Raw genomic sequence first — 26797 nt, 5'->3', positions numbered from 1 at the left:
ATTAGGTTTGGCGACCGAAATTATTGATATCATTCAAAAATTTATTACATCACTGCGAAATTTAACGTTTATTCTTAAGGTATAAATATCTTTAATCAATCAACCCAAAATATTTCAAAAATTCGTCATGAGTTAAATTAGGTCTTGGAACCGAAATTACTTTACCGAAAAGAGGGGCGCATATTTTTGATAATATTTGATTGATTAAAGTGGGATAAAAAGCCAAAAAGATTTTTAATTTTATTTTTACCATGTTTTTAAAATTAATATTGTAAACTTTGTAAAAACGATATATTTAAAATTGTAATTATTTGAAAAATTAATATAAGTTTGGTGTGAATTTATAATATTTGAATTTTTAAATTAAGTTTGGTGTGAATTTATAATATTTGAATTTTTAAATTAAGTTTGGTGTGAATTTTTAAAATATGAATTTTTAATTTTATGCATTTTAAATTGTGTGAATTTAAAAACAAAAATTTACTTTATCTCATTAAGTTAAAAATATGATTTTTAAAATTCGTCGTAAGTTGAAGACTAGGTCTTTGAACCGAAATTGCTTTACCCAAGGGAGGGATGAGAACTTTTATTATCATTATTTTTAATCTTATTGAATTTAAGTATGCCAAAAACATTAAAAAACCAAAAATCTTAGCTTTTAAAACAATCGCTACAAAAAGACAAATTTTAAAATTTTGTCGAGGGACAGACTAGGACATCGATCCGAAACGACCTCGTCCTCAATAATAAGGGAAACAAAATTTTAAAAAATTATTTACTTAATTGTTTTATAAGTTAATAATAATTTAAAAAAAAAAAAAGCAAACTCCGCGACTCGCGGAGTTTGAAGGGTCCAAACACCGCGAGTCGCGGGAGGACCGAAAATCAGAAAAAAAAAATAAAGAGCTGAAACTGATCAGTTCACTCCCCACAACAGAAAACACAGCGAAAAACCTGCGAAAATACACGAAAAAAAACCCCCAAAATCACAATTTTTAACCGTTAATCATCAAATCTTTCACTAAAATCATGTTGAGAAGGATGCTATCTAGGAATTACTCAAGAAAAATGACTGAAAAGGGTGAATCTTCATCCCAAGCTCGCAATGCTCCTGCTAAGAATGCGGAACAACAGGAGGTGGATAACTACTACAAGCAGGATATACCTCATCCGGTCATGACATTTTCTGATATGCACTTGGAAGAGTTGCACCCGAACCTGAGATTTGACAGACTTTGGATAGATTATCCAAAATACCAAAGGGGTTTGCATACTCTTCATTCTAAGGTTGTTGAGGTACCGAGGGTCATAGAATGGGGACCCTTAGAAGCTGTAGAATTGGCCGAGCCAATTAGGGAATTACTTGTACAGAGGTATGGTAATTCTACTTTTAATGACTGGGTACGTTTATTCACCATGCGTAGACCTGTATATAAAGTATGGTGTGAAGAATTGTTGTGTAGTATAGAGTTGAATGATCGGGTAGCTAGTTTAACCGATCGTTCTTTTATTAGATTTTTGTTAGGCGGTTCGATGCGTCACATGTCTTTACTAGACAGGGCTCAGGCTTTACGTATATATACGCCTGAGGAGTTAGCATCTGCCGATTGTAGAGGGTTGATACTAAACGGTAGAAAGATAGATGAAAATTTTGATACACACGGTGTGTGGAGTCAAATGACAAGCCATCACCGTTTCAAAGGGGGAAATTACTCTTATTTGGATATAGATAGAGCCGAATTAAGAGTGATTCATAGGTTTTTAGCTAATTCGATTACACAAAGAGGTAAGAACAAGGAAAAGGTAAATGAACAGGATTTGTTTTACCATATGTGTATTCGAGACCCACAAAGCGCTGTAAGTATACCTTATTGTGTGGGTTATTATTTATCAGCTATGGTTAGGGGGATGAGACCGCATAGCATAATAGGAGGTGGTATTTTTATTACTTTGATTGGTGAATATCTCGGTGTGGATATAAGTCGGGGGGGATTATTAGTAGAAGAACCAGAACCCCGCGATACTATAGGTTTAAATGTATACCATGGTGCGAAAGTTTTGAAGAGGCGAAATAACGCCGCAGTACAATACCATGGTAGACATCCACAGGTTGAGAGAAACCAACAGCAAGGTAATGTAGGAGGGGGGAATGAGATGCAAGAAATGCAAAGGTTTATAGCTTCTCAGGAGTACGAAAATGCTAGACATAGAGCATTTGAAGATTGGCAAGTTCATCAGAACCAAATCATAGCTCATTGCCAACATATAGGTAGAAACTATATTCCTACACCGAAATCCATCTTCCCTCCCTGGTCTATAGAGATGCAGCCACCGTATCCTACATATAACCCTGCCGAAGCATTCTATAGCACCTATGGTTATGCCTGGAACCCCTATTGGTATCAATATCATCCCTAGTCTACTTATTATTTTTTTTTATTTTGTAATTTGTAATGATTGATACATTTAATACTTTTGTTAATATTGTAATAGTTTTTATAATTGTCTAACTTTTATTCTTAGATTTTAATAATTTTTGAATGTGGGGTAATATACCAAACATCAAAAATATGTATATATGTTTGCAGTTTATCTTATGTACACAACAGGGTAAAACAACGCATTTTCAAAGACTGGCATTAAGTTCAGCAAAAGCAACTAATTTTGACGACAAGATGCAAAATATATGTGAAATAACAACAAGACGGAATGAACAAATGATGTGCACCATTTATCATTCAGCAAACAAACGCCAATATATTTGGAAACTTTGGTAAAAATTTAATCATTTTCACAAAAATCACCCTCAATAATTTAAATTGTTACTGATTTCTTGCAAATGAGGGCATTGCAAGATCTTAAGTGTGGGAAGGGGTTAAATTCTTTCGGATTTTAAAATTTTTATCTTAAACACTTGGTTACCATTAAAAATACTAGTAAAGCAGTAGTTGTATTAGAATCTAGTACTCTCTGATAATAAAGAACAGCCCTAGTCTTATATACTGACTACCCAATTCTAGTAAAAATTTTAAAAAAAAATTTTCAATTAAATGAACTCAAAATCATGTTTATACATATTTATGAACGATAAAACTAGGTGTTAACACCGAAATTATTGTTACCTCGGAAAGGACATAAATTGAGAAACAAACTAAAATGTTAAAATTCATTTAAAATGGAATAGAGGACGATAAAAAGGAAAATAAAAGCCAAGTGTGGGAATATTTACCAAGTTATCTTAAACATATGTCACATATATCTGTAACAAATAACTGAAAATACTTTTGCTTTGGACTAAACTAAACTATTTTACCCGATGAAAGAAAAGAAAGATGGATCTACACGATGAATCAATTCCATCATTAAAAGGAAGTAAAGTCTTCCGAAAAAAGAAACGCGCTTCTTGATTTAGGTCATGAAGTTGTCGTCCAGACCAGCTGTAGGTTGACAAAAAATCTAGAAAAGTCATCACTAAAATCAGCAGGAAATCCACGGACCTCAGCATTAAACAGGGTCGCCAAGTGGTCAGATTTATCCTAACCATGAGAAGGATTTATCTTGTAAAATGGGGGGGCACCATGCAAATTAGCTGGATAAGACTAATGAATCAGATCCCCAGAAAGGATAATCTCCTTAAAGATTAAAAATCAGCTTTTAAGACTGATATTACTCAATCCTTGAGATTGACCTTAAAGATTGAGAATTCAAACTCATGGAATTCAATGATATCTAAACTCGAGCTTGAACGAGAAAATATTTTGATCAAAATTACAAACCGATTTGTTTTCTGAAAACCCTATTTTCAATGCGTTCATTACCATTGAACGTAAAATCCTAGGAATTCACCTGGAATTCATTAGGTCACCTGAACTAAATCGGGTGTCAACCGCAAGAACGGTGGTTGCATAGTGGTCAAAGACAGGACCTTGTGCCATACCGAAAAATTATAAGGGTGAGCTTTACTATTGCTCCTACCAAGGATAGTAATTGCGTCCGACACGTTATAGACCATAATTAAAAGCATGTCAGGGGACATTGCCTTAATAGTTGCTTGTTCAACGCTTTCCTTTACAACCGGACGGTAGTTTACCGAAAGGTAATATACGGGACAAGTAAACTGGACGTGTTGCTTTCCAAATACAAGGTTAGCAAGTGGGTGACACAAAACCATAAGTTTTGAGCTAAAATTTTCAAATCTGAAACCCACCAAATCCACAAAAATATTTTGCAAACACCGGTAAAGGGTTATTCCGGAAAACTTATCTAGGGTAAAAACTAGATTTAATTTTTAAAAGATCAAATGTTTTCATAAAGATCCAATTTCCTTAATGGATCTAAATTTTTATAGTCATGTGGGACTGTAAACCATATCGTTACTACCATTGTTTATACCACCGTATAGAAATCACTGATGTACAAAGTGTGAAGAATAAAGAAGTGATTCTAGTATTTCAAGACGATATTGCTTGAGGACAAGCAACGCTCAAGTGTGGGAATATTTGATAATGCTAAAAACGAACATATATTTCATAGCATTATTCCTCAAGAAAGACAAGCTTTTAGTTGCAATTGTTCTATTTACAAGTGATATTCGTTTAAATAATAAAAGGTGAAGACAAAAGACAGATTCGACGAATTGAAGACGCAAATGACCAAAAAGCTCAAAAGTACAAAAGACAATCAAAGAGGTTCCAATTATTGATAAGAAACGACTCGAAATTACAAGAGTACAAGATTCAAAACGCAAAGTACAAGATATTAAATTGTACGCAAGGACGTTCGAAAATCCGGAACCGGGACCAGAGTCAACTCTCAACGCTCGACGCAACGGACTAAAAATTACAAGTTAACTATGCACATAAATATAATATAATATTTAAATAATTCTTATAATTATTTAATATATTATATTTATTTAAAACCGTCGGTAAACAAAGAGCCAAACTCCTCTGAGCTGTAATTTCAAAATCCGCGACTCGTGGAGTTTGAAGGCAAAATTGGCCGCGAGTCGCGGACCCCCAAAATGAGAAACTGCCTATAAAGCCAACCGAATTCTGAGCATTTTTCATAATCTTTTTCTTCTTCTCCTCATTCATACGTAAAATATATATATATATTTTTAATTTATATTTTAATTTTAATTATAATTCTAATAATAAGGGTATGTTAGCGAATATTGTAAGGGTGTAAGTCGAAATTCTGTCCGTGTAACGCTACGCTATTTTTAATCATTGTAAGTTATGTTCAACCTTTTTACATTAATGTCTCGTAGCTAAGTTATTATTATGCTTATTTAAAACGAAGTAATCATGATGTTGGGCTAATTACTAAAATTGGATAATTGGGCTTTGTACCATAATTGGGGTTTGGACAAAAGAACGACACTTGTGGAAATTAGACTATGGGCTATTAATGTGCTTTATATTTGTTTAACTAAATGATAGTTTGTTAATGTTAATATAAAGATTTACAATTGGGCGTCCCTATAAATTACCATATACACTCAATCGGACATGATGGGCGGGGTATTTTTATTTACGAATAATCGTTCATTTAACCGGACACGGGAATGGATTAATAGTCACTAGAATAATTAAAACAGGGGTGAAATTATGTACAAGGACACTTGGTATAATTGATAACAAAATATTAAAACCTTGGGTTACACTCAGTCGACATCCTGGTGTAATTATTAAACAAAGTATTAAAATCTTGTTACAGTTTAAGTCCCCAATTAGTGGAATATTCAACTTCGGGTATAAGGATAATTTGACGAGGATACTCGCACTTTATATTTATGACTGATGGACTGTTATGGACAAAAACTAGACGGACATATTAAATAATCCAGGACAAAGGACAATTAACCCATGGGCATAAAACTAAAATCAAAACGTCAAACATCATGATTACGGAAGTTTAAATAAGCATAATTCTTTTATTTCATATTTAATTTCCTTTATTTTATATTTAATTGCACTTTTAATTATCGTACTTTTTAATTATCGCAAGTTTATTTTATCGCACTTTTATTATTCGCAATTTCATTATCGTTATTTACTTTATGCTTTAATTTAAGTCTTGTATTTATTTTTAATATTTTACATTTGGTTTTAACTGCGACTAAAGTTCTAAAATCGACAAACTGGTCATTAAACGGTAAAAACCCCCCCTTTATAATAATAATATTACTTATATATATATTTGTATTTTTATAAAAGTAATATAGCGTTAAGCTTTGTTTAAAGATTTCCCTGTGGAACGAACCGGACTTACTAAAAACTACACTACTGTACGATTAGGTACACTGCCTATAAGTGTTGTAGCAAGGTTTAAGTATATCCATTCTCTAAATAAATAAATATCTTGTGTAAAATTGTATCGTATTTAATAGTATTTCCTGCTAAAATTAATAGCTATTTTATATACTACTCTGCTAAAACATCAGCTTTATATTTGTTTAACTAAATGATAGTTTGTTAATTTTAATATAAAGATTACAATTGGACATACCTATAAATAACCATATACACTCAATCGGACACGATGGGCGGGATATTTATATGTATGAATAATCGTTCATTTAATCGGACACGGGAATGGATTAATAGTCTATGGAATTATTAAAACAGGGGTGAAATTATGTACAAGGACACTTGGCATAATTGATAACAAAGTATTAAAACCTTGGGTTACACGCAGTCGATAACCTGGTGTAATTATTAAACAAAGTATTAAAATCTTGTTACAGTTTAAGTCCTCAATTAGTTGGAATATTTGACTTCGGGTATAAGGATAATTTGACGAGGACACTCGCACTTTATATTTATGACTGATGGACTGTTATGGACAAAAACCAGACGGACATATTAAATAATCCAGGATAAAGGACAATTAACCCATGGGCATAAAACTAAAAATCAACACGTCAAACATCATGATTACGGAAGTTTAAATAAGCATAATTCTTTTATTTCATATATAATTTCTTTATTTTCATATTTAATTGCACTTCTAATTATCGCACTTTTATTTATCGTCATTGTATTTAATTGCACTTTTAATTATCGAACTTTTTAATTATTCCAATTTTATTTCATCGCACTTTTATTTATTGCAATTTCATTATCGTTATTTACTTTACGCTTTAAATTAAGTCTTTTATTTATTTAATATTTTACATTAGGTTTTAACTGCGACTAAAGTTTTAAAATCGACAAACCGGTCATTAAACGGTAAAAACCCCATTTTATAATAATAATATTACTTATATATATATTTGTATTTTTATAAATTAAAATTAATATAGCGTTAAGCTTTGTTTAAAAGATTCCCTGTGGAACGAACCGGACTTACTAAAAACTACACTACTGTACGATTAGGTACACTACCTATAAGTGTTGTAGCAAGGTTTAGGTATATCCATTCTATAAATAAATAAATATCTTGTGTAAAATTGTATCGTATTTAATAGTTTTTCCTAGTAAAATATAAGCTATTTCATATACACCTCTACGCACATCAGCACCTCCCCATTTTACGAGACAGATCCTCTCATGGTTAGGATAAGTCTGACCACTTGGCGACCCTGTTTGATGCTGGGGTCCGTGGATTTCCAGCTGATTTTCGAGAAAACTTTTCAAGGTTTTTCGTAGACTCTACAACTGGTCTGGATGACAACTTCTTGACCTAAATCAAGAAGCGCATTTCTTTCTCAGAAGACTTTACTTCCTTTTAATGATGGAATTGATTCATCGTGTAGATCCATCTTTTCTTTTCTTTCATCAGGTAAAACAGTTAATTTAGTCCAAAACAAAAGCACCTGCAATAACTTTACAGAAACATGTAATAGATAGTTTTTAATTGAATAACTTGGTACATTCTCCCCACACTTGGCTTTTTATTTATTTCTTTCTTTGCCTATTTATTTTCCTCTTTTCCATTTTAAATGAATTCAAGCATTTTAGGTTGTTTCTCAATTTATGTCCTTTCCGAGGTAACGATAATTTCGGTATTTAGACCTAGTTTTATCGTTCATAAATATGTATAAACATGATTTTGAATTCATTTAGTTGAAATTTTTTTAAATTTTCATAAATTTTAGAAAATAAACCAAGTATAAACCCGAGAGAATTTATAACCCTTCCCCACACTTGAGATCATGCAATGCCCTCATTTGCATGAAATCGGACTATAATTATAAATTCATGAGGGTGATTAGTGTAGAAAAGTGATTAAAAATACCCAGTTTGTAAAGCTCATCGAATGATAGATGACGTCTAATCGTTCATTATTTTCGTTATTTTATAACACATGTTTTTCTTCAAAAATGGTTGCTTTTCTGAACTGTTTGCTTAACTTTGAAAATGCGTCTTTTACCCTAATTTATCATGCATTTTTATTAACGAGTTATGCACTAACCCGAAACCCTAATTTAATGTTAAGTGGGGTTAGACTTCCCCACACTTAACTGACGACATGTGAAGTCGTTAGAATAAGTTCCACGAATTAAAATAGTGAGCCAGTTATTTACATCTCGGGTGGTGTATAATATATCAATGGGTTTAAAGTTTAGACTCACCCGATTGTCACTACTTAATTCTTTTTTAAGTGTAGCTTTTAGTAAATGGATATGTCTATTTTCTGGTTCTTGGTCAAATGGATCGATATACACCGACATACATATTTCTATAGGGTGGACAATTCCTAACATTTCCTTCCGTTCATTCTCGGGATCAAAGGTTTCACCTCTATTACCCAATTGGGTGAAATCCGAGGTGTCATTATCTATTACAGCTCGTAGTTCATCTTCGGTAGATGACTCTTCTATTGAGAATATTGGGTTGGAAGGTTGTGGAATTGTGAATTTCGGGATCGAAGCAAATTCTTCTTCATTAACGGTCCTTATCGGTCCCACCACTTTGGTCTCCGGGGTAAAATTTTCAACGTTATCATTTTTCCAAGAGTACCAATTTGTCACCCTTACTTCTTTTTCATCCATTGATGGATCGATAATTTCATCGGTAGAGGCTAATGTGTCAATATGTTGTGAAATTGGTAAAACTGAATAAAAAGTATCATCAGGATAATTGGTGTTTTCGGAGCTCTCGAATTTATCAAAATTCGATGATATGAGATTTTCTTGTACACGACTCCTCAGATCAACAGGTGTGTAGTCTGATAGAGTTTCAGCTTGCCAATTTGCAAACTCTCTCATTTGCTCATTTTGAGCGTCAAATTCTTCGAGTTTGATTTTCATATAATCTAATAAATTTTCAGACACATAATTTTCCTCGTCCTCTGGTTGTTGAGTTTGGATATATTCTTGAGAATAATCCCAATTTGAATTGTATTCGTCATAATCATTCCATTCAGGTTCCATGGGTGCATAATTTTTCATAGGAACGTAATAATAACATTCCCATGTTGAGTGATAATATCCACAGATTTCACAACCAGTTATTGTTTCGTCATTCGTGATCCAAGTTTGACCGAACGAATTATCATCAATACCTGTTTGAGAGTATTGATTTAATTGATTTTGAAAATCAGAAAGAGTTTCCAAAATATTCTCAAAATTTTCCTTAATGCGCTTATTACCAAATTTTAGCTACAATGTGATGTATTTACTAATTATTCTATTAGTTATAAAACTAAAAATTATATAAGTTATTAAATTAAAAGACTTTTCTGTTTTAACCACGTTTCGAATAGCCAATAGATGCAGCAGGTAGCCAGGACCCTTTAAATCGGAAGCCCACAACTCGCCACTAACAAATCCAACTATTACTACGAACCAGAAAATTTGATGTCTATCAATTTAATCGCTTAAAATAATTTTTTCGTCGAAATTTAAAGAAATTCTATGTCCTAAAAACTAGAGCGTAGAAATGAAAAAGAAAAAGCGCGTCGAAAATATGAAGTCGAAAAATAAACGTCGAAAAACAAAAAGTCGAAAAATAATAATAAGAAATTAAAGCGTTGTAACTTAAAATTCTAAAAATTAAATCTAAAAAGTTGTGCCTAAAGGTATTAAAACTTAAATGGAATTCTATATTCAAAACGGCAATAACTTAATTAGGTACTAAAATATAAATGGCGTCGCAAAATTCTAAAGCGCCTAAATCTTAATTCTAAAGAAAAAAAACATTTAAGGGATTTTACGGCAAAGCCTAAAAATCTAGAAATATAAAAATAACTACGGCAAAATACTAAACTTAAAATTATATAGCAAACGATAAATATTACGAAATAAACGATAAAAATACAAATTATAACTAAAATGATAAAAATACAAATTTTATAAAAATATTATTTTTATATTATTTTATAAAAATATTAATCTATATATGTAAATAATAAATACAAAAACTTAAAATACAAATTTAAAAATTAAAACTAAATATTATTATTAAATATAAACCCTAATGAAATAATAATAAAAATATTAATAACCTACGCGTAATTAATGCTAGGGTTTCAGCCTGTCAGACCATCCCATGCGATCGCATGGGATTTAGGCACTGCAGCCATGCGATCGCATGGCCCTGCAGATTCAAACTGGTATTGGGCTGCTACGGGTTCGGCCCAAACTCTTAAAGATATATATATATATATATATATATATATATATATATATATATATATATATATATATATATATATATATATATATATATATATATATATATATATATATATATTTTCTTTTTTCGATGTTTTATAGTTTTTTTTCTTTTTTTTATGAGTTATTATTAATACAAAATATTTTTACAAAATAAGAAATTATATTTTTTTACAAAAATATAGTTTTAATAAAATACAGCGTTTTTCATCGAGTCCCCGGCAGCGGCGCCAAAAACTTGATGTGCGAGCGAAGGTGTAGTAAATACTATTATTTTTATTACGAAATATGAAGAAATATTACACAAGTTTTATTTAATTTATTTACATATGGGATATACCTAAACCTTGCTACAACACTATAGGCAGTGTACCTAATCGTAGAGTAGTATAGTTTTTAGTAAGTCCGGTTCGTTCCACGGGGAGACGGCTTATTTTACACTATATTTTTATATAACTACATTTGTACAAAATATATATATATATATATATATATATATATATATATATATATATATATATATATATATATATATATATATATATATATATATATATATATATATATATATTACAATTATTAGTATTATAAAAGGGGGGTTTTACCGTTTAATGACTGGTTTGTCGATTTTATATTTTAAGCGAAGCATAAAGTAAATGACGATATTTAACTAACGATAAAATAAATAAGAATAATTAAAATAACAATAAATAAAAGTACGAGGAAATATGAAATAAAATATATTATGCTTATTTAAACTTCCGTACTCATGATGTTTGACGTTTTGATTTTAATTTATTATCCTGGGTTAATTGTCCTTTGTCCTGGATTATTTTCATTGGTCATAATTATAAAGTGCGAGTGTTCTCGTTAAATTAACCTTATTACCGAAGTCAAATATTCCAACTAATTGGGGATTCAAACTGTAACAAGGTTTTAATACTTTGTTTAATGATTACACCAGGTTATCGACTGCGTATAATCCAAGGTTTTAATACTTTGTTAACAATTACACCAATTACCCTTGAGTGTAATCCACCCATGTTTTAATAAGTCCATTGACTATTAATCCATCCCCGTCTCCGGTCAAATGAACAATTATTAGTATATATAAACATCCCGCCCATCGTACTCGATCGAACGTATTAGGCTATTTATAGATACGTCAAATTGTAAATCTCTATATTAATCAAATATGTAGTCCATTAATAACCCATAGTCTAATTTTCACAAGTGTCGGTCTTTTGTCCAAACCCCAATTATGGTCCAAAGCCCAATAACCCCGTCTTAATATTTAGCCCAACATCAGGATTACTCGGCTCAAATAAGCATAATAATAACTTAAGTACGATACATAATTAAAAAGGGAGAATTTAGCTTACAGTGATTATTAATCGCATAGTGTTACAGGGACAGAGTTCCGACTTTAAAACCCGTAAAATAACCTTTACATTACCTAAACTAACTAATATAAAACTATACTATATTATATATATATATATATATATATATATATATATATATATATATATATATATACAGAGGGAGAGATGATTGATATATGTGTTGGTACATTTCTCTCGTTCAGAATTCGTGCAATTTATAGACCTGGCCAACTTTCCTTAGCCATGCGATCGCATGGAATTAGTGCTTCCTGGCCATGCAATCGCATGGCCGCCTGTGACAGCTAACATCTTTTGTTTTCTTCTTTGTCGACGTAATTTTTTTAATATATATATATATATATATATATATATATATATATATATATATAGTGGTAGGATCAAGAGGGAAGTAACCATTCGGGGGAAGCGGGGGGAAGCAAAAACTTTTTTTTTTCGTTTTTTGAAAAAACTTTGTTCACGAACATTATAGATGAGATGAAAATATGAACATTTAGTAGAGACACTTTGTGATAAATGTTTTTATTTTGGCGGAAAAACGCTCGAAGAAGTAATATATAACAAATATCGTGTTTTTCGAGCGTATTTTGAGGTTTTAGCTATTGGGGTTTAGATATTAGGATTTATAGGGTTTAGATATTAGGGTTTAGAAATTTAGGGGTTAGGGTTTAGATTTAGGGTTTAGATTTAGGATTTAGATTGAGTTTTTAACACGAACGGTTTAGAGTTTAGGGTTTAGGGTTTAGGTTTTAGGGTTTGGTGTTTTGGGTTTATTCCTTAGGGTTTGGTGTTTTGGGTTTATGGAATAAACCCAAAACACCAAACCCTAAACCCTAAACTCTAAATCGGGCTAAATTTTACTTCACAAAACATGAAGAAAAAAAAACGTTCATATTCTTTACGAACAATATTATCTTGAATGTTATTTTTGTTGATCGTTTTTCCGCCTAAATAATAACATTCATCACGAAGTGTCTCTTCTAAATGTTCATATTTTTGTGTGACCTTGATGCCGGAAAAAAAAATTTCAAAAAAACGAAAAAAAAAAAATTTGCTTTCCCCCGCTTCCCCCATATTGGTTACTTCCCCATTGATCCTGCCCCTATATATATATATATATATATATATATATATATATATATATATATATATATATATATATAATTTATATAATTTATATTAATTATATATATATATATTATATTATATTCTTGTGCATAGTTGACTCGTAATTTTAGGTCCGTTGTCTCGCGCGTTGATGCTCGGTTTATGTCTCGGTTCCGGATTTTCGAACGTCCTTTCGTACGCGTAGATATCTTGTAATTTGCATTTCGTAATTTGTAATTTGCACAAAAAATTATTTTCCTTAAGTCCCAAAATCCGCGCAAGTCTTTTAATTCACTTTTTAGGACGCTTTTGAGTGCACTATAGCTTTAAGGACCCTTTTCCAGTTTTAGTGGCACTTTTTCTTCAATTCTTTAATCTTCGTGCTTCGTCTTCGCATTTATTTATTTAAACGATTACAACTTAAAAATAGAACAATTGCAACTAAAAACTTTACATATTGGAAGGATATTGCGCCTAAATATATGTTCATTCGGAGCACTATCATTGACACTAGTGATGAGTCACCACCCATTCGTGAAATTCCGGTGGTAAATGAATTCGAAGACTTCTTTCCGGATGAATTACCGGGTGTTCCGGCGGAAAGAAAAGTTGAATTTCGCATCGAGTTGGTTCCGGGTGCTACTCCCATTGCTAAAACTCCTAATCGTTTAGCACCAACGGAGATGCCAGAGTTGTTAAATCAAACCCAAGAATTGCTTGAAAAGGGTTTTATTTGACCGTGTGTTTCACCATGGGGCGCTCCGATTTTATTCGTGAAGAAGAAGGATGGTAGTATGCGGATGTGCATCGATTATCGGGAGTTGAACAAAGTGATGATCAAGAATCTATCCATTGCCTAGGATTGACGATTTGTTTGACCAACTCCAAGGTGCAACGTATTTCTCTAAAATCGACCTACGGTCCGGCTATCACCAAATGCGGGTCCGTGAGGAGGATATCGAGAAAACGGCTTTTCGAACGCGTTATGGGCATTTTGAATTCGTAGTTATGACTTTTGGTCTTACAAATGCACCGGCGGCGTTCATGGATCTTATGAACCGAGTGTGCCAACCTATGTTGGACAAGTCGGTTATTGTGTTCATTGATGACATACTTGTCTATTCGAAGAGTATGAAGGAACATGAACATCATTTGCGTGGTGTGTTGAAGACGTTGCGGAAGGAGAAGTTGTATGTAAAATTCTCCAAATGTGAATTTTGGCTAAGGGAAGTTCAATTCCTTGGCCATATTGTGAACAAGGATGGTATTCAAGTAGATTCGGGGAAGATAGAGACGGTGAAGAGTTGAGGACGACCGACTACGCCTACGAAAATCCGAAGTTTTCTCGGATTGGCCGGTTATTATCGTCAGTTTATCCAAGACTTTTCCAAAATCGCTTCTCCTCTAACGAAGTTGACGAGAAAGAAGACGAGATTTAATTGGGAGAACGAGCAAGAAATTGCTTTTCAATTGTTAAAATAAAAGTTGTGTCGAGCTTCGGTGTTAGTATTGCCGGAAGGGGTGGCAGACATGACGGTTTATTGTTATGCTTTTTTAAATGGGCTCGGGTGTGTTCTAATGCAAAGGGGTAAAGTCATCGCTTATGCCTCTCGACAATTAAAGGAACACGAAACGAGATATCCAACTCATGATCTTGAGTTGGCGGCGGTTGTGCATGTGTTAAAAATTTGGCGCCATTACTTGTATGGTGTCAAGTGTACGATTTATTCGGATCACAAGAGTTTGAAACACCTTTTCGATCAACGAGATTTGAATTATCGTCAACATAGATGGATGGATGTGGTGAAAGACTATGATTGTGAAATACTTTATCATCCGGGTAAGGCGAATGTGGTCGTGGATGCGTTAAGTCGAAAGAGTCAACATCCAGCGATACGAGTAGGATCGTTACGCATGGTTATTACTAACGATTTTCTTGTAAAGCTTGGCGAGACTCAAATCGAAGCTTTTGTTAATAATAAGCATGAGGAACGAATCGTGGGACAAACGGAGTTTATTACCTTAGGTCAGCATGGTTTGTTATCTTTTCAAGGAAGAGTGTGGGTACCTAAAATGGGTGATCATCGACGAGTGCTACTTGATGAAGCACATAAGTCAAAGTATTCTATTTATCCGGGTGCGACGAAAATGTATCTTGATTTGAGGAAAGAGTATTGGTGGCCGGGCATGAAACGTGATGTTGTTATGTATGTTGAACAATGCGTCACGTGTTTGCAAGTTAAAGTCGAACACCAAAATCCGTATGGTAAGTTACAACCGTTAGAAATTCCAAAATGGAAATGGGAGCACATTACCATGGATTTCATCACAAAGTTACCAAAGACAGCGAGAACCCAATTTGACTCGATTTGGGTAATAGTTGATCAATTGACGAAGAGTGCCTTGTTTCTTCCCATTTGGGAAGCGATATCGTCGAAAACTTTGGCTAAGTTGTTTATCAAAGGGGTGATATCGAGACACGGGGTTCCTATATCTATTATTTCGGATCGAGATACTTGTTTCACATCTCGGTTTTGGGAAAAGTTTCATGAAGATATGGGCACACAATTGAAATTGAGCACGGCGTATCATCCTCAAACGGACAGTTAAACCGAACGTACGAATCAAACTTTGGAGGATATGTTACGGGCGTGTATTATTGATTTCGGTAGTAGTTGGGATGAGCACTTACCTTTGGTGGAATTCTCGTACAATAATAGTTATCATACTAGTATCGGGATGCCACCTTACGAGATGCTTTATGGACGTAGGTGTCGAACCCCGATTTGTTAGGGTGAAGTTGGTCAAAGAGATATCGGGAGTACCGATTTGGTTCTAGAGACGAATAGCAAGATTGATATGATTCAGACTCATTTGAAAAAGGCCCAAGATAGACAAAAATCTTATGCCGATAAGCATAGACGACAAATTGAGTTTCAAGAAGGTAACATGGTGATGCTTAAAATATCGCCATGGAAAGGTGTTATTCGGTTTCGAAAATGGGGAAAGTTAGCTACCCGGTTTATTGGGCCATTAAAAATTTTAACTCGTGTTGGTGAAGTTGCGTATCGTTTGGAATTACCCGAAGAGCTTGCGGGGATCCATAATACATTTCATGTTTCCCATCTCCGTAAGTGTCTTTCGGATGATTCATCTTGGGTGCCATTAGACGAGGTCGAGCTAAACAACAAGTTAGAGTATGTTGAGGAGCCGATTTCTATACTCGATGAGAAGGTCAAACGGTTGAGGAATAAAGAGATGAGAACTTATAAAGTTCAATGGCGTCGTAGTAAAGGTTCCGAGTTTACTTGGGAGCCCGAAGAGTTTATGTTAGTGTATCTTCCCGCTTGTCATGCGGCTTGAATCACGAGGACGCGCTCCGATTCAAGTGGGGGAGAGTTGTAAGACCTGAATAATAATTGTACAGTGGTGTAAATAGTGTACATAAAGTGTGGGCTGCATAGTGTAATTAAACAGAAGCAGAACTGGTTCAGACCACATGTGCGTGCCGTGCACTATTAAGTGTGCGCGTGGCGCACTCCTCTGTTGACAGATTTCTGCTTTTAATTTAAGTTTAATGAGGGGCATGATGGTCCTTTCACTTGAGGCCAGTTTTAGGGCACTTATGGCCAGATTTTTGGTGGTTGATGCACATTCAACACAACCACCAACCCCATCTTCAATTCCACTTTAACCTAGAGAGAGAAAACACTTTAAGTGAGAGAAAGCTTGAATCAAGGAGGAAGAAGCTTGATCCGGGTTAAAGCTCAAGTATTAAAGTTGTTCATCTAGTCGTTAGCTACGTTTTGGTTGTGGTGGTATGTTCTAACTTTGATTTTCCGTATTTTAATTTGTTTAAGGGTTAGGGTTTGGGTTAGTGACGAACATAAAACCCATATTTGGTGATTTTGGGTGTTCTTGGGTAAGATTGGGTCATGAGGACCCAAGGATGACTAACCTAGGGTTTTGGAAATGTTAAATGGACTTATGAGTCATAATTGGTTAGCTAATTACTAGCACACCTAGTTATTAAGTAAATGGGTGTTATGTGGGTTTGTGGATGACCCGAAATGGGTGTGTTGACCTTAAAATGGTCAAATAGGTAATAATTGACCTAGTTGGGAAAGATGGGTATGAAATACCCTAATTGTGTATTAGTTAGGGTTGTTGAACCTTAATCACTAGCTTTTAGTGGTTCGTGTTGGTCTTGACCTTAAATGGACAGTTTTAGAGTAAATGGGTGGTCTAATGCATTAAGTCATTAAATGCACATTAGTGAATGGTTGGTGTTTAGCCCAACTAGTTTGTGTGTTGATTAAGTACTTATTGTAATAGGTACTTTGCTTTGAAGCTTGCGGAAGTGTAAAACCATCACTGAATCGTTAAGGTGAGTGGAATAAGTATACATGTATGTATATAATGTATTTATTTGTAGGGACGGATATGTGTTGTCCTAGTTAGTGATATATGTTGTTGTACACTAACGGTTTCTAAGAACGGATATGTGTTGTTCGAGTTAGTGATATATGTTGTTGTACATTAACGGCTTTTATGAACGGATATGTGTTGTCCTAGTTAGTGATATATGTCGTTGTACACTAATGGCTTTTATGAACGGATATGTGTTATCCTAGTTAGTGATATATATCGTTGTACACTAACGGTTTTATGAACGGATATGTGCTGTCGTTCCGCCAAGGGTTAGTGATATATGTTGTTGTACGCTAACGGTTGTTATGAACACCGATGGAAAATTTGAGTACCATTCATTTGTACGATAACGGTTGTTATGAACACCGATGGAAAATTTGAGTACCATTCCTTTGTACGATTGGTTAACCATGGTTGTATGTTGTGGTGTAGCATATTATATTGCTCGTGATATGTGCTATTGTTATGCTAGTTCGTTGTCGGAGGGTAGTAGCGTTATACTTGAGATTGGTATGCTAATTAAATTGTTAGCTTGTATGCGGTAATGTGTAAGCGATTGCAAGTAAATAGATTATATACGTGTATGTATAATTATTGCATTCACTAAGCTTTGCTTACCCTTTCGTTGTTTACCTTTTTATAGGCTCGGGCGTTGACAAGGGTAAGGGCGTTCGATTGGATTAGAGATCCCGCTTTGTTTTGATAGGGGACGCTTTTGGATGTGTTAGCTTTTGAAGTTTGACCGAGAGTTGGGTAGTTTAACCCCCAAACATCATGCTCTAGTGTCGTTTGAAATTTAAACTAATTCGGTTGAAACTTATATATTTTGTACGAAACTCGTATTTCGGCCATATGTGGGCCTGGTTCGTAAAACTTGTTTTATCATTGAAACATGTTAGTTTTACATATTAGAACATGCTATGAGAAGCGTTTCATCTAAATATGTCGGGAAGTGGGAGATCTTTAATTGAAAATTGACAAAACCGGACAGAAGCTGTTGGAGCTTATGCGCGCCGCGCACCCTAAGGTGCTGCGCGCCGCGCACTACACTGTATAAAAAAAATTTATTTCGCGTGTTTGTTTGGATATTGGGTTGGGTTGTTACATGTTTAAGTTATTACAAGTTCAATTGTATATGACAACTACCTACCACCCACAAACTGATGGGCAAATAGAGGTGGTTAATAGGTGCTTAGAGTGTTACTTGAGGTGTATGTCTGGAGATAATCCCAAGGATTGGGTTACTTGGTTACCTCTAGCAGAATATTGGTACAATACCAATTTTCATACTACTATACATACCACACCTTTTGAAGTGGTCTATAGACAGAAGCCACCAACACCAATTCTTTACACTAAAGGGGATATCAAGGTTGATGCAGTTAGAACATTATTGGCTAGAGAGGAGGCAATCAAAGTTCTTACATTTCACCTCAAAAGGGCTCAAGATAGAATGAAGAACATTGTAGATAAGCACAGAACTGACATGATATGTAATGTGCAGGAATGGGTGTATGTGAAATTACAACCTTACAAGAAGCTTACAGTGAGGGGGTCCAAGCAGCACAAGTTATCACCTAAATACTATGGTCCATTTCAAGTAGTGGCCTAAATTGGTGCAGTAGCCTATAAATTGGATTTGCCTGCTACAACTCAAATTCACCCAGTATTTCATGTGTCACAGTTGAAAGCTCATAAGGGTAGCATACCAACTCAAAAGGGAACATACATGTTTTAGATGCTAATGGTTTGTTACCTACTATTCCGGTGAAAGTGCTTGACAGAAAAATGGTTAAAGATGGTAGCAGACCTGCCATTTATTGGCTAATTCAATGGTTACATGGTACAGCTGATGATGTCACTTGGGAGTTAGCTGAGGATTCGCTGTTACGTTATCCAGATTTTGATTTGGGGCAAAACCATTCTTGAGGGGCAAGAATGAAATTAAGGGGAAGGTATTGATATAAGTCAAACGGTCAAGTCACGTGTGAGGCACATGAGGCGTTTAAAAGAAAGTCACGTGCACATCACGTGACCTGGTGAGCTGACAGAGTTAACGGTTTTAACGGCTGTTCTTCCCCAATTCGTCACTTCAACAGCAATTAGTTCAATTCTGTTATTGTTTTCCAATTCAGTTGTAATACATATACTAGAGATGGTAGCGAAGCTAGTTAGTTAATCAATTTCGTTGTAATTAAACAATTCTCTCTCTAATTCTCTAATTCTGTAATTTTGACTTTTATTAATAAAAGTCAATTCGATACAATTTCATTTCCAATTCTTGATATAGGGAAGTCGATTGTGTTGAAACGTGTTTCTTCGATTCAATTGTGATTCTAGAAATACCATATCACAGTTTTCGGGACATTCTTATCTTTCTTTCCTCCAGAACCCCATTCTTCCCCATTGACACGGGGATATACAATAGAACCAACAAAAAAAACCGATCAAAAGAATACAAAATTAAAGATCTAAACAGGAGAACTCACTACGAAAAAAGAAGCATCGTGATCGCCATGCTAAATTTTCGGAGCAGCTAGGGTTTTATTTAAGTAGCTTCATTATTTTTGTTTAGTCTTCTTCTTTTTTTCTTTTTTTTTAAAAAAAAAATACATTAAATTAAATTTAAATTAAAAGCATCAAATATCACAGTTTTGTTATTTACTTCTCGTAAAAGTTATATTTATGATTTACAATGTAGTGATGTAGGACAACTTTAATTTATAGAGTATTTCACAAGAAAAATGGATCAAATATTGCCACCTCAAATCAAGAATTGTAAAAAACAGTTGCTGTCTTTCTCAAACGAAGACAGTCCTGCATATGTGATGCCTCGAATGGTGATCTTCGCGTACTGAACATACATACTTCTCTCCATGTGATCCTTGTTGTTATGAAAGTTAGAAAAATTAAAAACAAAGATACTATTGTTGTTGTTCGAAACTCTACAGGCTTTGCTGTCAATTATAAACAGATTGCATAGGTGTGGACTTATTTAGAATTTACACATTGATTACTGGGCCCATCCTAGTAAGATTTTGTGCCAACATCGTATCATCGGTTAATGTGGGTGTTTGGATGTGTGTAATGAAAAGCATTTGGCTTCAAATCGCATACGCAACTGCATGTGAATTATATGTCAAGCGTGTTTATATATATATATATATATATATATATATATATATATATATAGGCAGGTTCAAACGAGAACCACACAAAGGGTGAGAACTGCGAGAACTGTTTAATTTCATAGTTTTTATGCATTTAAATGCAACACATTACATGCAAATGTAAATTAATGCTCATATCATTAACAAACATATGTTCATTATCACAAATTACATGTTAAATTGTTAATTATATGAAATTGTTCATATATTCAGAAACAAATATGCACATGTGAACGAGAAAATATATATTTAATTATACAGGTAAAATATAAGTTTTTTCAAACTATTTTATTTTCATTCTTATTCTCCATCAATATCTTTGGATGATTCAATCTAGTTACATGTGAAAATCTTTATAAATCAAAAATTCTCGCAGTTCTCGCCTTTTTTGTGGTTCTCGTTTGAACTTTTGGCTTATTAGATCATCTAACCAGTTACAACTTAACCATAAGGCGAATGAGCATTCCAAGCCTAACCAGACTTATAGAAAACAAAAACCCAAATGGGCACCTGGCACTTGTAGTTAAAATTATACTAATATATAATATATAAAAAAGTTAAAATTACGCCCAAAAAAGGGGAAGCATTGTACAGTAAGATCACGCTGCTCAACACTTCAAAACTTTGAACAAAAACTATGATAAATTAATAAAATAAAATGAATCATGTAAGAATAATGGCCTAATGATATAAAGAATGCACCAACCATACTTCTTATTACACATTTTTGTCAGGTTTTACGTTCAAATCACCGTTTTCAGTATGAAATTGGCTTTTCAAATCTGTGTGGCTATCGTTATTCGAAGACGGTTGTGTTGTCGGTCCAATATCTGACCTTGAGATGCCGCTAACGACAGGATCCTGGCAAGCGCTTGTAGTTACGCTTTTTAATGTATCTTTTTGACTTTCACCTTCTATATCACCTCTAGCCAATGCACAACATTTTGTTTCTGCGATGTTGATTCAAGTTACAACCAAATTTATTATATTACTAATTAATATAACTAACTACATTTATTAAAATACAAACATATACATATTTAAATAACTGTGAAAACTGAAATCAACTGTAGCATAAAGAGGTAGAGAAACTTGCCTTTTAATTCTCCAATAGTAATGAGTTTGTTAAGATAATCACGAAATGTTGTCAATACAGTCCTCTCTTGCTCTGCATAAGATTCAGTAATTACGTGACCATTCGGCAAATGACCATTACTAGCGGCACTACGGTCCTGTATTTCATTTGTAGATGAATCTTTAAACACACTGTCGTGTTCGTCACACATCAAGGCCAAAGTTCCAGGAGACATTGGTCTCCCTTTAGAACCATCATCAGTCATGTCTGGGCCCACCATATCGAGAGCAGGTCTGTCAGCCTCGGGATTTTGAGCGTCTGAGGTGGTCGGGACGTCTCCAGAATTGTCCGTTCTCATCTTGTCCGTCGCATTTCTTTGTTCTGAAAGTGTAAGCGTGTATATTAACGTAAGGACCCTTTAAATAAATCAGTAATTCTAGAACAATTTAAGACTGGAGGTGGCAAAAGAATAAATAATAAACAAATGAATCGTTTCTGATTATTAAAATATGATTATTGAATAAGTCATGTACCTGCAAGTTTACGCGCTTCATTTGCATAGACCACCAAAACAGCACAAAGCTCCTTCATATCCTCTGAATGAATAACATCCGCTAAAAGGGACCTGCGATTAAAGATATTATTACATTACAGTTTGAGTTTGAAGAATATATATATATATATATATATATATATATATATATATATATATATATATACATACATACATACATATATATCCTAAAAAATAGTCAACCATGCCCGTTTTGACAAACTGCCCAACGCGCATATTATACTACATCAAGCAAACAATATCTAAATTTCAAAAGAGTACATACCGATACGTGGATTTTGAAGGGATCGCAGGTTCATTGTTAGCAACACGCGCACCGGGAACGGAAGGCCACAAAGATGAAGGAGCCGAAGCGTTTACATGATTCATCTGATTGCATATCAACGTGGTGTTAAGTTAATGTTAACCATTTGAACAATCTAAAAACACTAAAACAAGAATCATTAAACTGACAATAAATAAATACCTGTTGGGCCGCTCCAACCCTTTGAAAAGATGTATCTTTTTCTGTGGGCCCACCAAATAAAAATTCTTGAGGCTTTCTCTTCCGAAACACAGGTGGTGACCCGTAACTGGAAATTCCGGTAGCACCGGCGATGGCAGCATGTGCTGCCTGATTAAGATACGCTATATTATTATTAGAATCTCCATTAAAAATTGCTTTGCGTTCTTCGCTTGCTTCGAAATTCTTGCAGTCCATGCATTTACATTTATCCGAGCAGAGAATGTTTGCTTGGAAACACTCACAGTATTTCTTTAAGCATCCTGATTTTTTGCAATGGCATCCTTTGTTATGCCTTCCGAATCCAGACTCTTCCTGCACAACATTGTAAATGATACACGTTAGAGGTGGCAAAATGGGTGGGTCACACAGGTAGGATAACTGGTTCAGGCCCATACAAATAAAGTTTGGTAAAGATTGATCCAAACAGTTTTAGATAAAAATGTATAATATTATATATTATATATTATTATATATTATATATTATATATTATATAATAAAAAAACACTATTTTTGATTGTGATCTATCTTCTTAATGAAATGGTTTGGGAGGTTTTATAACTACACTTTAGATAACTTTCAACCTCTTCGACCGCTTTTAGTTTTTAGCTTATTGTATTTTAGATTACCCGTTCAGCCTGTTAGAGATATACAAAATCTGAAACAACCCAATCAGAATGGGTCGAAATTACCAACTCTAGTCCACATACCCCAATAAATACAGTGAAGGCAAAAGATATAAACTTAACCTATCCACAGAAGCATTAAATATTCAAATCGATTCGTAATTTTCAAATAGAAACGAATTTAATCCTAATCCACGTTAGGAACTTGCTTTCGTATTTAGGACCTTTTCCATATTAGTGAAAGTTTGAACTTTGAATATATTATTAATCATTACTAAATGTTCACTCTTTATTTTATTGACCTCGCCAGCGTATATGTCGATGAGTAGGGTTCCTTTATCAAAATTAGTTATATGAATGAGATTATTCGATGATCAACACCCAAATCAATGAAAGATAGCTCACCCGATTATCACGGTTTCCTTGAGGGCTGCTAGCGATTTTAGGCATAAATGCATATGGATTACGTTCCAAAGTAGTATCCACAGCTTCTTTTCGAGCAGGCTCACTTTCAATGTTGTTATGACAGTTGACACAGTTGCAACCGTCACAATATATCCCTGAAGCAAAGCATTCACAATACCTGCACGTAAAATGATAAAAATCTCCAACTATTAAAAAATATTGCATCTTATAAGAAGAAAATTATTAGCATTGAAGGGGAAATTATAGAGATAAATAAGCTATCTTATGATTCAGAACTAAAAGGATAGTTTGTACTTGCGTTAAAACCGATTAATTAGAACTAAAGTCACAACAGTTACTTTTGAATACTCGAGAAAGTTCTTAAGATTAATTATTTTCTGATAAATTAGACCCAAAATAATGAATTACCAAGACATCTGGAAAAAAGTCTGAGTTACCTATTCATATTTTAAGCAAAATAAATAATTAATTTTAAATCATTTGGTCGATATTAATCGTTTTGAAAACACACACCCAATCCCCGCCTATATACTTGAGCTTATATATACATATCACTTACTTTTACCATGACAAATACATCTGACGTATTGATGGACAAACAACGCAAATTTTAGTCAAATTGGATGAAGACTGTAGTTTTTTGCCATCGACTATATTCTATCAAATATGAAAAGTTCAGTATATATAGCGCACACACATCGGACGAACAAAATACAGTAGTATTTAAGAATATAAACTACGTACCCAATATACAATAATTTAATCAACAACTTTAGACTTAATTATAATGACTTTTTATTTGAACGAAAATGACTGTAATCGAAATCTAATCTGGTAGACCATTCTAGTTTATTATTTTACCAACTTTAAAGCTCGAACATTTGAAATTCTTACTGGAATTAGACATCAAAGTATGACAGAATGATTTTTTACACAAATAAACAAAAGTGAAGAACAAGACTTACAATTTCAAGCATCGTGAGTGTTTGCAATTGCACTGCTTTTGCTTCTTTGGCGTACCATCTTTCACTTCAGCATTCTGTCTTGGCCGGGTTTTAGGAGATTCGGGCATCCTGGAATGACAAACAAAATATGTTTTCTACCATAAATAACTGAAACAAATATAAAAAAATATATTCTTGATGCATATTTATTGAGTCAGGTTGGGTATTTTCATAGCGGAAATTGATAATTTTACATCCACATCACATACTAAATTCAAACTACTTAACCTGAACTAAAAAAGAAGTAGCAATTCATGGCAAACAACTTCTTATATTACTTGAAATATGAATCTCTCCAGATTTTAAAAGTTCGAAGATGTTTAAAACGATGTGTGATTCTGATCTAGACAATACTCATTTACAATTAATTAAACAATAATCAGTTGAAATCAAAATAAAACATAATGCAGAATACTCACAGACCTCAATGGCTGTTGTTGTTGTTGTTGTGGCAGAAGAAAGTGTGTTAGTTGCGGTGGGGCCACTGGCCATTGTCGGTTATCCGGATAGGCTAATGTCTCTGGCATGGTCACCTGCGCAGGTGAACTACCACCGGCGGTATTAAAATCCAGCTGCCTTGCAAGATTCTTTTTCGGAGGGAAATTTAAATCCCCACTGCCCTCCATTTAATTCTAGAAACTGAAGCATAAAACCACCATAAGTCATCAACTTTAATCAGAATTCAACAACCATTTGAATCAAAAACTAAAACCCAGATGCAACTTTATCCAAAATATGTATATGTCTGGCGAAAATTCTAATTTTTTTATTCGTATTAAGAAAACTTTTCAAGATTATGGCGAATAATTCAAAAAGATCACTAATTTAAACAAAATTCAACTATCATTCGAATTAAAAAGTGAAACCCTGAAACAATACTGTTAAAACGTCTAAAATTTATACATATATATATATATATATATACGGGTATATATCACTTACACTTTAACAGCTCAGATTCAAAACTCGGATTAGCAGAAAAACCGATCTAAAATTGTGAAATCAAGATATCTTAATAATCAATCGACTAACCCTAGCAATTCTTCGGGGGAAAGACACAACTTTTAGATGCGAATGAGATATGGAAAATATTGAGGAGCTGCTCCCTCTTTTGAGATTTTGAATTTCAATTTTTTATAAATTAATGACGGTTTAAATAGTCTTGGTATTCTGATCCGATGGCTGAGATTGAAAATTAGAATCATGGGATGTACAGTAATTTTTTACATATATGGCCGCGGTCTGTAAAACTGCCGAGTTACGTTTATGCATTGTTTTCCGGCACAGGTCTCTTTCGGGGTGGGATTGGTGGGTGCTACGGCACACAGGGTTAGCGTGTCCCTGCCAACTTACACGTTTTTCCACCCAATTGACTCGCAATTTCAATAAGTTTACGACTACAATTATGGTGTACATATCGCGAGAAAAATCGAGGAATCGAACCGATAATGACGAACTGAACTGATCTCGAATTAAACCGAGTTGTTCAGGTTCTGTGTCCGCCAGATTTTCAGTCATCTATTAGGACCGGACCGAATCAGAAAATAACAATAAAAAATAGAAATCGAACCTCACCGAAACGAATATATATGGTCCAGATTTTCAGTCATCGATTAGGACCGGACCGTCTTCGTTCCAACTTTCTGCCTACAAATTTAGACTCGAGACAAAACTGAACCGAACTAATTTGACCCGGTCCCACACCATGGGCACCCCTAAATACGATAAATTTAAGGCTCGTACAATCATGTGTGCTACATGGAGCTACTATGGGTGGTTGATGGCTGACAGCGGCCTTGAGTGGTTGCTAGCGGCTGACAACTGTTCTGGTGGCTGTGGGTGGCTACAATTAGT

At 34.0% G+C, this 26797-nt stretch overlaps 1 protein-coding gene across 2 annotated transcripts; it reads right to left on the bottom strand.

The window, feature by feature from the left end:
* Positions 1–21404: 21404 nt before the first annotated feature.
* LOC139890507 (protein tesmin/TSO1-like CXC 5) lies at positions 21405–26005 on the bottom strand. Of its 2 annotated transcripts, XM_071873384.1 has the most exons (9): positions 25886–26005; positions 25367–25582; positions 24905–25012; positions 23919–24096; positions 22851–23201; positions 22650–22753; positions 22344–22435; positions 21832–22191; positions 21405–21685 (listed from the first exon to the last, which is right to left on the bottom strand). In XM_071873384.1, exons 2-9 carry the CDS (start codon positions 25567–25569, stop codon positions 21453–21455), a joined length of 1629 nt encoding a protein of 542 aa, XP_071729485.1. In that variant the 5' UTR covers positions 25570–25582; positions 25886–26005; the 3' UTR covers positions 21405–21452. The 2 variants fall into 2 exon arrangements, with proteins under 2 accessions (XP_071729485.1, XP_071729486.1); XM_071873385.1 differs by lacking the exon at positions 25886–26005 and having other exon boundaries at positions 25363–25490.
* Positions 26006–26797: the final 792 nt, after the last annotated feature.

This window comes from Rutidosis leptorrhynchoides, chromosome 2 (assembly GCF_046630445.1).
Source record: "Rutidosis leptorrhynchoides isolate AG116_Rl617_1_P2 chromosome 2, CSIRO_AGI_Rlap_v1, whole genome shotgun sequence".
In the NCBI taxonomy this organism is placed as follows: Eukaryota; Viridiplantae; Streptophyta; class Magnoliopsida; order Asterales; family Asteraceae; genus Rutidosis; species Rutidosis leptorrhynchoides.
The sequence above is the reverse complement of the archived record's forward strand: the minus strand, read 5'-3'. Positions and strand labels throughout refer to the sequence as shown.